Source organism: Rhinopithecus bieti, unplaced genomic scaffold (genome assembly GCF_001698545.2).
Source record: "Rhinopithecus bieti isolate Rb0 unplaced genomic scaffold, ASM169854v2 scaffold_33937, whole genome shotgun sequence".
NCBI lineage: Eukaryota > Metazoa > Chordata > Mammalia > Primates > Cercopithecidae > Rhinopithecus > Rhinopithecus bieti.
The window spans coordinates 449,324-462,769 of record NW_016814873.1 but is presented as its reverse complement, the minus strand read 5'-3'; the positions used below and the strand labels follow the sequence as shown (position 1 = coordinate 462,769).

At 44.7% G+C, this 13,446-nt stretch overlaps 1 protein-coding gene across 5 annotated transcripts in view; it reads left to right on the top strand.

The window, feature by feature from the left end:
* Nucleotides 1–13,446, top strand: part of DCDC2C (doublecortin domain containing 2C) — a 143,827-nt gene that overhangs the window by 53,809 nt on the left and 76,572 nt on the right. For 3 of the 5 annotated variants that reach the window (XM_017852464.1, XM_017852466.1, XM_017852465.1), the window contains one exon: nt 10,601–10,727. In XM_017852464.1, the coding sequence (XP_017707953.1) occupies nt 10,601–10,727 (127 nt within the window). Of the gene's footprint in view, nt 1–10,600; nt 10,751–13,446 lie in introns of all 5 variants that reach the window. The other 2 variants (XR_001881541.1, XM_017852463.1) reach the window with 1 other exon arrangement.

Here is a 13,446-nt window from a genome sequence, read left to right as displayed (position 1 = left end):
CTACACCTGTAAAGATGTGTTATCTTAAAACTCAGTATTAAATTTGTTGGCCTCATTTTGAAGCGTGGGTGTGTTTCTAAGAATGAAAAGAATTCCACACACAGGACTTCTCTGAGGCTGGAGTTTATGATGATTCACAGCTACTTAGCCATTTATGATAAATGTGTTTGTTTCTTTACTTGCTTGCCCCAGGTTTTCCATTTCTAACTTGTTAAACCTCTTTTATCTATTTTCTGTGTGAATTGCCACAACATCTTTTTGGAAAAGAAGCTACAAAATTTAAAAAAATACAGGAGTGCTCTTTCATTAAGATATTGCCTTGTGGAACAGTGGGGCTGTTGGGACCCTTGGTGGTGTGCACCTTCTAATGACATCAGCCGATCCAAGTATCAGCTTTCTTTAAAATTGGATGCTGGATTTTCTTTTAAATTTGCAAGCTTAAAAACAAGTATCTAGAATACAAAGCAGAAAGTTTTTCATGACTCTTCAATGAACGTATCGCAAACATGACCTGGAACTTGTGACCCACAGGATATCAGGCCTGAAAGGGGTACTTGTTGATTCATCTGGTCATCCATGAGGCCGTGGTGAGGTGTTGGCAGCCTGCTAAGCACACTCCGCTAGCACTAGAGACACAAAGATGAGTGGAGTGTAAGTTTCCACGACTGGAGAAGGCAGAGTGTCAATAAGCATGAGAGTAACCCTAGCAGACCTCATCCAGCCCTCCTGCTCGGTAAATTAAATCCTGGTAATTAAATCACCCCAGATTCCACCAGCACCAACCTCCCCACCTCCACAGTTGCAACAGATCATTGATGCTTCTCCTATAAGCTGTTTACTTCCACATCTGCCTATGTCTCCCCATCAACACTGCCCAATGGAGTCAGGAAAAAACACTTGATACCTATGGGGGAAAGCGTTGTGAGAGTGGGCAGGTAGGGGCTCAGGGGAGCTGGGCTCCCCAGGAAGACATTTTTATTTGCTGGGATCCAGATTTCAGCAAGGGAGTAAAATGGACCATATCCACTTGATACTTAATACTACTGATGGAATAAATTGTATGGACTGGGAAGGGAGCAAGATAGACAGGGAGGGGCTGGTCCTGAGCAACTGTGACATTCCCAGTGAGGTGAGAGGTAGAGCAGAGCAGTGGGACTTGAGAGGTGCTGTGTATCATTGATTCTGTGGAGGGCACGTTCCCACATCCCGACATCCCTGGAACAGGTGCATCTGACGTCGACAGCATCTCAGGACTCCTGTGGGCAGCCATGTTGCAGGTGCTGGTTGCTCATGGAGAAACTTGGCTATAGCTGCTCATTTATGTCTTCATTTGTGTGCAGGGTTGATTCTGTACATGTTGGGTGTAAAATATCCTCAAAATGATTTTTCTATGAGAATTGAAACAAAAAGTTATATACACAGAAAGGCCTAAATGTAGAACATCAAGATGTACATTTGCTATCGACTGAGTATATTCTTCTTCAATTCCATTTATTCTTGCAGAGTGACAATCAGCTATTGTGTAGGACCTGAGACAGGGAGGTTAACACAAAAAGTTGCAGCTGCCAGCGTCAGTGAACTCCGTGGTATAACAAGCCACCCCCAAACCCAGGGACTTCAGGCAACAAGGGTTTATGATTTCTCTTAGTCCTGTGGGTTGACTGCACAAGTCTTGGGCTGGTTTCCCCTTGGTTGCTTATGAGGCTGGGTTCAGCGGAAGTTTCACTAGATTGGGATGTCCAAGCTGGCCTCACCAACACATCTGGCAGCTAGTGCTGGTTGTTGAGCATTTTGGTTCTCTTCCATGTGGCCTCTCATCTTCCAGCAGGATATCACAAACTAGCCTAGATTTCAGGAGGAGAAATAGGTTCTCCCTCAACAGAGGAGCACAGAGGAGCCCATTCACTTTGCAAACCTGTGTGCAGCCTGAGAGGGGAGGGCTGTGTGGCCAGCAAGCAACCAGCCACACTCATGTGTGTTGTGTCCCTGAGAGTGGTGCAAAAGGATTGCCTCCCACTCTGCAGGGCGGAAAGCACCAGCACCAGGATGTACAGTTCAGGTACCAGCGGCTTGGGGGCAATTCAGAGATGAGGGCGGGGCGTCCTTCCCATGCCGCGTGCAGAAGCACTGATGCCTTTGACTCGGAGTCAAAAAGTGGCTCAGAAGAGTCAGGCTCTGGATGTAAAATCTTGGAGGGTATTCAGGTGATTTCTTTCTGTTATTTTCTCATTTTTCTTTATGTACAAGCATGCTATGTCATAAAAATGGGTGTCTAAATGGTTCTAGAAGGGCTTTTCAGTAAGTAGAAAATAGAACTTCTAGGAAATTAAAGCACGGGGACATGTTTAAATAGTACTTCCTTTCTTTCTCAGTGGTACATAAAATAGCTGCGTGTTTTCAGTATGATTCACGGAATCTTGATTCAAAGAAGTGAGATGGAGAATAACAGACAGTAATGTGGCACCTCGAGATGGCTGTGGAGGACGTGGGAGAAGTCAAGGCCGACCTCAAGATTCCAGGGATGGCGGGAGGATGGTACATTCAGGAGCCAGGATTAGGTCTGCGGGAGGAAGAAACAGGACTTTGGGTTGCACGTTTGTGTGAGAAGTTGCTTTGCTCTAGACGAGCATATTTGTTACATGAGAGTGAAGGGAGGCATGAGAGGTGATATCCATGCGTAAAAGCGTTTTCGATGTCAAGCTGAATTCCTTGCATGTCCAGCAGAGGACACATCTGCTTCTGTGTTTGTCTGGGATTATCACTGTGGATTCTCTGTGGAATAGAAGGATAGGTCTCCTTCGCATCTAACTGATGTCTGTGAAGTAGGTGACACCTCATCTACGTGTGATGACGTTTTTCCTTAGTAAACTAACTGCTGCCATCAAGGCAAAGCTGTAGTGTTTTAAGAGCAGGCGTCTGGCCTCTGATCTCTGCACTTGGAATCCCAGCTGTACCTAACATTCGAGTGGCTTGACTGGACCTCGCCTCTGTGGGTCTCGGGGAAAGCTGACTCCCTCCTCTCTTCCCTCTTATTTTACTCTTCCTGGATCTCTGTTGTCAGACTTCCTTCCAAGGCCATGAAGTTATAAATTAAGCTGTTGGGGGTGCACTGTCCAGAATGTTTGAAAGATGTGAGAGCACAGCTCTTCACCTCTTGGTTCTCAGTTTCACTTTGAATACAAGGAAAGATGTTTGTCTTAATTTAGCAAAAGAACTTGCATTTGTACTGTTAAAAATGCCCATTTCCCTATCAGTTGACCCAGCAATCCCATTACTGGCTGTATACCCGAAGGATTATAAATCATTCTACTATAAAGACACATGCACATATATGTTTATTGCAGCACTGTTTACAATAGCAAAGACTTGGAACCAACACAAATGCCCATCAATGATAGACTGGATAGAGAAAATGTGGCACATATTCACCATGGAATACTATGCAGTCATAAAAAAGAATGAGTTCATGTTCTTTGCAGGGACATGGATGAAGCTGGAAACCATCATTCTCAGCAAACTAACACAGGAACAGAAAACCAAACACCGCATGTTCTCACTCATAAGTGGGAGTTGAACAATGAGAACACATGGGCATAGGGAGGGGAACATCACACACTGGGGCCTGTTGGGGGGTTGGAGGAAAGGGGAGGGAGAGCATTAGGGCAAATACCTAATGCATGTGGGGCTTAAAATCTAGATTACGGGTTGATAGGTGCAGCAAACCACCACGATACATGTAACAAACCTGCATGTTCAGCACATGTATCCCAGAACTTCAAGTAAAATTTAAAAAAGCCCATTTCCCAAGCAAATGGCCAAAAAAAAAAAAAAACATGAATGCAGTTTTACTCATTAGCATATCTGAAATATACTTTGAAAATAGCCTTCATTATTCTATTGGTTCAGTTCACTTATTGCTTGATTCAAATATTTGAGCATTGGAAAATATGTCATTATGAGTCTGCCGGTGTCCTGTCTGGCACAATTAACTGGAGCTTTTAGTTCAATGAAAGTAATTGAATGAAGCTACTCTTATTATATAGCGTTCAGTTTTACAGGAACTGCATTTCCTGTGATTTTAATACCTATTGCCTTCCAAAGAAGAAATGCTAATTTAATAAATGTTTAAAATTGCATTCACATATTAAAATGAATATTTTATAGTGCAGGCTTCTGTGAAAAATCAGTAAATAGTTAATAAGCATTGTATTTATATCACATCTGCAATCGGAACATTAATATTAAATCCTCACTTGGGCATAGAGCACAAGCGTTGGTAGTGAACAGTAATGAAAAGGAGATGAAGCATATAAATTAAAGAGGTGCATGTGTGTGTGTGTGTGAAAACAGTTGCAGAGGCATGTGCAGTACCAGACTGAGACCCACACTTTAATAACCTGGCCTGAACAGTAAAGTTCACTGTGAAATGAGTGCTTTGGAATTGACATTTGCTGGCTAATAATGTCAAGGCTGGAGCAATATCTCACAACAGTCAAGGCTACAATTGTTGTCATCTTTTAACAGCCTAAGTATGCAACAGCCAGGTTCAATGTTAGCAAATCTTCCACTTTAATAAACATTCAAAGCAGGCCTGGTTCATTGGTAGAAGACCTTGACCCACTTGGGATGGAGCTGGGACATTTGCATGGGAACTTTTTGCTGTTAGCATTTGTCATTTCCTACCTGAGGATGGACTGACTCTGAAATAGGTTGTTACTGTCCTTCAATTAGACAAACTGTTTGACTCATCCCAAGTTACCCTGGGAGGCTGCCTTTTGTGTGCCTGAGCTAGACAATCTCTTACAATAGCATTAAAATATAGCTGGATTAATTGAAATAGGCTCTGGAGAAAAATAATAGTCTTTAAAGCACTATGGAGAAATAAAACCAACATGCCTCAGGTTCATTTTCTGAAAACATTTTCAATAGGGAGAAAGATGAATGAAATTGAGAAGTGCTACTTGTCCCCTTTGTAAGTAGAGCTCACATTGATTTTGGAGGGCTTGAAACTTGCGACAGAGAGAAATGTGGTTCTCTCTGAGGTAAGATGTGTGAGGTTCATGCGTGCTTCCTCATGAAAGCCATGGATTCCTGCTGGATTCCTGCTTGATCCAAGTTTTCTTGCTTGATCCTTTTTTTTTTTTTTAACCAATTGCTGCTATAGATCCATGTTATTCTGACAAAAGCCATCTGGAGTGCCATGCACTTTGTCCTGCTTGGGAAGGAAGCTGTGTGTATTCATTCATTCTCACACTGCTATGAAGAAATATCTGAGATTGGGGAATTTATGAAGAAAAGAGATTTAATTGGCTCACGGTTCTGCAGGAAGTATGGGAATAGCATCTGCTTAGCTTCTGGGGAGGTCTCAGGGAGCTTCCAATCATGTCAGAAGGTGGAGGGAAGCAGGAGTCTCACATGGCAAACACAGGAGCAAGAGAGAGTCGGGGGCGGGGGGAAGGTACCACACGCTTAACTTGGTCTTGTGAGAACTCACTCACTGCTGTGAGGACAACATCAAGTTATAAGGGGTCCTCCCCCATGGCCCAAATCCCTCCCACCAGGCCCCACCTCCAAGGATGGGGATCACAATTCAACATGAGATTTGAGCGGGGACAGACATCCAAATTATATCCGTGTGGTAACAAGATGACCTTTGAGTTGGGTCTTGGAGGATATGTAGGAGAGTTCTCCAGGTGGCTGAGAGGAGGCAGCTGTTTTGGAGAGAGTAGGGCTTTGGGGGAACTGACAAGCTGGGGAACAGCAAGTGTGTGTGAGGCTGCCTGGGACGGGGATGGGGAAGCAGGCTGGGCCTGGGTGAAGGGCTGAGTGCTGGGGGAGGGTGGCAAGAGTTTGGACTTCATCCTGAGGGGACGTGGGCCTTGAGTGCTCGGGTTATGTTTGTACACTACCCACTCATTCGCCTGAGACAGCCCCTCCACACCCCTCCCTGGACCACCATTGATGCCCAACCGCTGCCAACGTGTCCGGAGTCAAGTCTCACCCGCTCCACTCACTCACAGAGGTTCATTCTGGCATTTGGATGAGCACTGGCCAACTGCCAGCCTGGCTCTGAGATCCCTCGCTGTCTGAAGTGTTGTGGTCCCCAGCACAGCCCCAGGGGGCAGGCACCCTCTCCATTCTATCGCACCTTAGAGGGACCTGAGACCACACAGCTGATGTGGCGGTCCTGCGACCCAGCGCTGGTGAGCGCGGCTCGGGATGTCACCCAACTCAGGAGGGCCCGCTGCCGGCCAGACTCCTAGAATGGTCACGGATTTTTCTAAAAGGGAAATTTAATTAGCGCCGTAACTGAAGGCTCCTTGCCCTGGACCCTGGCTCATACCCAGGCTTTCGTTTCCTCGTCCAGCTGTGTGTCGTCAATGCAAGAGCACCCGCCAAGGTGGCTCTAGTCCCACCACTGCTGTGCCGGGTCTCTAGTCTCACAGCGCTTTACTCTTACCTGTTTTCTTCTCTCCCTGGAATATATGTCCTGCTGTTGACTGTTCCCATTGTCTGACTGTAAGCACCATTTTCTCTGTAAAGCCATGTTTGGGCTCACTCCAGCATCCTTCACAGCCCACGCTTTAGAATGGACTCTGCTCTTTGGGCTGGACACAAAACCAAGTGAGGCACTTGCACTTGGTGCTCCCTGTGCGTTTCTCTCTGCTGTGCTCTCCAGGGTAGAACCGTGCTCTTTAGTCATGTATTTTCTAGCTGGATACCTTGTAGACACTCAGTAGGGATTACTGGGGGAATGAATGAATTCACCCACCAGAGCTCAGCGACTGTTGAGGATGCTACTGCTCAGATATGAGAAAACTGGAATAAAATTTGAATCCTGCTTTATTGCAACCTTTGCAGATGTTTAGTCTATTAGCATGGTAGTTAACGTGAGCAGACTAAATTAGAATTGTAATGTTACCGGAGGAGGCATCGACTTCATCAGTTCTCATCATTTACCTCTATTATATGCAACTAGAAAGATGTAGTCTCTGCTCTCCTCTGACCCAAATATTGTGAACTGCTTTGAGACTCAACGTTTAAAAGACAGTTTAAACTGAGCAAAATTAAGAGAAGTAAGTGCAATACTAGGATTGGGTGTGATTCAATGTGTAAGGTCTTCATGTAGTGTTTGAGGTTAGATTTTGTTTTCCCTTTTCCATGGAATTAAAATTTTGTTGCTTTCTTTTAGTGACTTTTCCAACTCATATTGTAATTTGCGCTGTTTAAGAAGTCAAGATCTTCCACTTAAATGAGGTTCATCAACAAGCTTTATTCTGAAGGTTGACTAGGACAGCCTCAGGTTTGGACCAAAGTTTAGGGCCGGGAAGTTTGAGAGGGAAGAGCATATTTGTATGTCCTGCAGATGGCATTAGCTGGAAAGGACAGGGCACTGCTTTGTGGAGCAGGTGTGCCATGATTGTGAGGCCTCCCCTACCTTGCGGAACTGTGAGTCCATTCAACCTCTTTTTCTTCATAAATTACCCAGTCTCAGGTATTTCTTCATAGCAGTATGAAAGTGGACTAACACATGGCCAACTCTAGATCTTTCTATAAAACAATGCAAGACAGGCCTGTATTCTTCAAAGATGCCAAGGTCATGAAAGACAGTCTGAGGAGCTGTTCAGGTGAAAGGAGACTCAGGAGGTCTGACATCTAAATGTGGTGTGAATCCTGAACCGATCTTTTCTTGAGTGAAAAATGCTATAAAGCACATTTTTGGGACAATTACAAAAGTGGAATATGGACGGTAGAATAGATGAAAATACTATATCCGATGAATATCCTGAATTTGGCAATCATCTGTGATTATGTAAGAGATGATGTTTCTGTTGTGAGGAAATACACCCTGAAGTATTAAATAGATCACATGTCTTCAGTATGAAGGACTAAAGTACCAAGAGGCAAAGGTGCATGATGGAAGACACCTTCTCCCAAAGAGTTCAGAAAAAATATGTACTTAATACAGATATTGGCCTGCAGAATCCGTGTCTGTCAATGCCCTGCCTTTTCTTGTCTGAAGAAATGTCAGATTTTCAACTCTTTCAACCTCTTCTTTCCCTACTTTCTTTCCATCCTCCTGCTCAGTTCATTAAATTAGCAGAGATTTACTGAGCAACTGTTATATGCTTGCTGAATTGAACACATGCACATATTGAGAGCTGACTCTTGGTTTAGCGCTGTGGTTAGTTATGTCAGGGTGTCAAGGAACACGTCAAAGAGACCGTTGAGGTAAGGCTTGAGCTGGGGTTTGGAGGATGAGCCATCGTAAGAAAGTGAGGAAGGGAATTCCAGGTAGAAGGGAGCTAGGGGGGCACAGGTATGGTGCAGGGAAGGATGGCTTGGACTAGGAAGGCAAGTAGGTCTTGGAGCATGAATGCCACTGTGCTAGTAGGTTAAGGAGTTTGGATGTCTTCCCAAGGCTGTGCCTACCTCCTTAAGGGTTTGAATGGTGGGGAGTGATCGGGTGTGCTAGGATTATTCACCTGTTCAGTTAACAAATATTTACTGAGCATCTGCTATGTGCCAGGCATGGTTCTAGGCTCTGGGAATTCATTAATGGAGAAACAAGCTGACATCCTTGCCCTTGGGTGGCTTCTCACCTTCTGCTGATGAAACAGAAACACAACACACATCATCAATAAACTGTCTAGGGATTACATATACTGCTGTGAATAAAGTGTGAAGGGAAAGGGAAAGGACAGGGCGCCCCTCTTGGGAGTGACAGGGCAGAGGGACGATTTGAGCTAAGACTTGACAGGAGGCTGCCCTGTGCTGCTCCCAGTTTCACAGAAATAAGGTATTTGCAAGAACTCACATTTCCTGAGTGCGCTTGGATAAGGTATGAGATGAGAAATAAATTGGTGTAATGACATGGTGCCCCCTGTGTGCCTAGTCATCCTGCTGCATCCAAAGTTACTTTTGTTTTGGGCGACTTTCCAGGTCAGGGTGGAGGCTCTGCAATGTATCTCATTGCAGTGCCCCAGGGTGGTGGGAGCTGGGTCACACCGTAGGCGGTTCTTGTTTGCTGTGTGTTCTGTGTCACAATTTCTTCTGTGCCCTCATTACGAGGCTGGGTCCTGTATTCTTGTCATTGTCCTTTGAGTACTATTCCAGAGATAATAGGATGCACACACACACACACACACACACACACACACACACACAGTGTCTTTATCTTAGAGGCCAAAGTTATGGAAAATGTGTCTCAACAACCAGAGTTCAGTGATACTAAAGGAATCAACTAGACTTTCAGAATTCCAACCCCTAGACAAAATACAGGTACCATAGACCATTTTCTGTTTCCATGACCAGTTCTGCTAAGATCTCATTTCTTCTCCTTAAGAACGTGATTTCAGCTCATAGGAAAACTCCTTAAAATAGGTAGAAACATTTTGTGTGGTTGCATGTATAAAGTTGGAGGGCTATTTTCATACCTTAATTTCCACAAAGATCAAAAACCTGGTAGTTTGCATCATATACAATATATTAATGGTACAAGGTAGGTGTTTTTAGTTTGACATTTCTGAAGTGACATAGAGAGCTTGGGAGAAATACCTATTTATATACTTCAGCCTGCATTCACTTCCAAATACTTGAGAAAAGATCAAAAAAAGAAAACCTAAAAAAGACATTTTGTATCATAAAGATAGTTTATGGGATATTTGTATTATAAAGATAGAATTGGAATAGTTCTAAGGGAATTACAGGCAGTTCTGACTTAGTTTGACTTAGGATTTTTGACTGTATGATGGTGCAAAAGCTTCAGGCGTTCAGTAGAAAGCCGTAGGATACTTGGAATGCTGGGCAGTGACGGCCTCAGCTCCCTGTCAGCCACGTGCCCTCTGCAGTGGACGGAGGTGCCAGATAACTTTTCCCGCCTCCAGGCCAGCGTAAGTGTTCGAGCACGTTTAAGGTAGGGCTGCGCCATGTTGTTCAGTGGGCTGGGTGTATTCAATGCATTTTCCACTTAAGATACTTTCACCTTAGGACATGTTCATCAGGATGTGACCACGTCCTAATCTGAGGAGCAGATATCTGCATGTCATCTTACTTTGTGTTCTAGTTGTGCTTTGTTGTTATTGTTTATAGATTAAAAAACATGTGAGTCCTCCTTTATTGCAACCCCAAAGTAAACCACCACAAGGCTAATTTTCATCACAGCTACTCTCATCCTGCTCAGAGGTTCCAGCAGGAACGGCTTTGTGATGCTTGTTGAATAGCAGTTTTCATTAGGCTTTAAAGAGTGTCTTCAAAAAACCAGAGGTAGCTCCTTTGACTTGCTTGTTCCTCTAAAGCAAGCCCTTATTTTGGCAGGTTTTAGGAAGGCCACCTACAGTTAGGAAGTGGATTAACCTTCTCTGCCTGCCAAGGCACTGGGAGGGAGGGAGAGAATTATTTTTGCTGCTTTTCAGAGGGGAGTGCAAGTCATAGAGTAGAAGAGGCTGCATTTGAAGTGAGGCTTCTTGGAGGTGCCTGAGTTTCCTCCTGCTGTTTCTCCGAGGAGCCGGTGTTTTCCTGACCACACTCAGAGAACCTGATCGGACTCCTTGTATCCCAGTGTTCCTAATGGATTTTCTCTTCTTCCTTTGTCCTGTAGGTGGATTCCAAAGGAAAAGAACCTTGTCACTATGATGGCATACCCCCCAAAACACAGGATTCTGTTTATTATGCCAAAGAAGAAAAGAAGAAAGCATTGGCAGAACCTTTAGTCCAAAGGGGAGCAGGTGACGTGCAATTTCATTCTACTGTAAGCAGTTCGAAACTTTACCAGGTTAAGAACATGGGATTTTTTTTTTTTTTGGTCAGAAAAATTTTATACTCCAGAAGTATTATTTGATTTGTAACTATCTGCTTTATTAATAAAAGGTTCAGCTTGTAGGTAGGTCAGTAGTTGGCAGAGCAGAAAAACAAAATTTCACTGCTGAAGGCAGTGGGATTCTCTAATTAGGGGGCCTCCAAGATAAATACAGTGTTAAAATCAGCTTACACCAGGACTGAGTATCTTCTTTCCTAAAGACTGATGACATAGAAAACAACAAATAAATCTATCTTTTGGGAGGAACATGAACATAAAAGCCACCTGGATTGTTTAGGTGTATTTTTTTGAGTATAAGAGACATGTAAACGATGGATCTTCAGAGCTGGTTTTAAAATGAGATAATTTGGAAAGTGCTCCTACATCTATTTTTACCACTCTGCTGCTATTACTAACTCTCACTGAGCTCTTACTGGGTGTCCAGCTCCAAATGAGGCACATTCAGGTCCCGTCTCATTTATGAGTGTGGTGGATACTTAGACTGTGAGTCGTGTGGCTGGTTATGGAGGAGAAAGCAAGGTGGTGGGAGAGGTTTGCCTGCACCTCTCTGCAGCAGCTGAACATTTTTGGAAGTCGTTTTTCCTAAACACCCTTCCTCCCCTCTTGGCTTCTTCTTTTCTTTTCTTTTGAGATGATGCCTTGCTCTGTCGCCTAGGCTGGAGTGCAGTGGTGTGATCTCAGCTCACTGCAACCTCCACCTCCCGGGTTCAAGTGATTTTTGTGCCTCAGCCTCCCAAGTAGCTGGGACTACAGGCACCTGCCACCACACCCGGCTAATTTTTGTATTTTTAGTAGAGACAGGGTTTCGCCATGCTGCCCAGGCTGGTCTTGAACTCTTGACCTCAAGTGATCCACCTGCCTCAGCCTCCCAAAGTGCTAGGATGACAGGCGTGAGCCACCGTGCCTAGCCCCCCCTTGGCTTCTGTTATCTTCTAACACCTCTCAGGTTTTGTCCTCTTTGCACTCTGATCTCTTGGCTCCCCCTGTTGCTCCTCTCTCTACTTCTCAGCTATAAATCTGGACCTTCCCTAGAGCTTCCCCCCGGTCCTTTACCTTCCTGGCCCTTCCCACCCCACAATGAATGCATGGGCCATGGGGAGGCGAGGCAGGTGCCTGAGTACCTGGGCGGGAGTGTGGCCTACATGCTCATGCATGTAGGGTTAGAGTTACGGTTAGGGGTATGGGGTTACGAGGCTACGAGGCAGGTGTGTGAGCATGTAGGCAGGAGAGTGGACAGGCAGCTCTCAGACCAAAACCTGCTGAACCCACTCTACCTGACATATTACTATATATCAAGAATAATAGAAAATTTCATCACTGTATATAAAACCTCTTCCTTGGCAATGTACATCCCACACAAGCAGCTGGGGCTGCCCAGCACACAGGCCTTCCATCTGGGAGGCAGCCTGGTACTAGAATGTGGCTTTGCAGTTCAGATCCTAGCTGTGGCCCTCACTGAGCATGGAACTATGGGCCAATTCCTTACTGACCATAGGCCTAGTAAGTTTGTTTGGGGATTGCCACGAGCTTTAAATATCAAATGCCTGGGACACAGTGGGTTCCCAGTGAATGTTATTTCCCCACCCCCTTCTCTCACCTTCCAACCTGTCACCCACAAGAGTAGGGACCCCTCTGGCTCAGTTCAGGACTCTGGGGACGGTTTTCCTGGGGATAAGGGCTGGGAAGGGGGAGAAGGCCCAGAATGGGCCAGGTGAGGGGTGAGGTAGGTCCAGGACTCTTGGCCGAGAAATGAATGGGGCTGCGATTAGAGTTTCTGGTTTTGGACGATGGAGCTTGCCAGTGGCCACAGTTCTACCTTCTCAGATGCTGAAGGAACCAGCCGGCTGACTTCTCTTTTTGGATGTTGAAGGAACCGGCTGGCTGACTTCTTCTCTTTTTCTCTGCTGTCACCTATTGCTTTCTTCAGGATGAGAATCAACTTTTCAAGAATCCTGGGCTTTTATAAGCATTTAATTATTCCAATTGTGTTGCTAATTAAAATGATTTCTAGCAATCCATTAAGTTGACTACCTCACAGTGTACAATTTTAGCACCTGGTTGTTTGAAGCCTGTTGTTAAATAAGAAGCAATGAATCTGGATTTCCTTTCTTTTTTTTTTTTTTTTTAATTTTTTTGTTTTTTGAGATGTAGTTTGGCTCTTGACGCCCCGGCTGGAGTGCAGTGACGCAATCTCCGCTCACTGCAACCTCTGCCTTCCAGATTCAAGCAATTCTCCTGCCTCAGCTTGCTGAGTAGCTGGGATTATAGGCGTCCACCACAAGTCTGGCTAGTTTTTGTAGTTTTAAATAGAGACGGGTTGGCCAGGCCAGTCTCGAACTCCTGACCTCAGGTGATCCACTTACCTCGGCCTCCCAAACTGTTGGGATTATAGGCGTGAACCACTGCACCTGACTGCAGCTGCGTTTTCTTAAAATTTATTCGATTACTTTGCTGTCCAGTGGGGTTACTTTGCATGTATTTATTTCCTTTTTTTTTTTTTTTATTATACTTTAAGTTCTAGGGTACATGTGCATAACGTGCAGGTTTGTTACATATGTATACTTATGCCATGTTGGTGTGCTGCACCCATCAACTCGTCAGCACCCATCAATTCATCATTTATATCA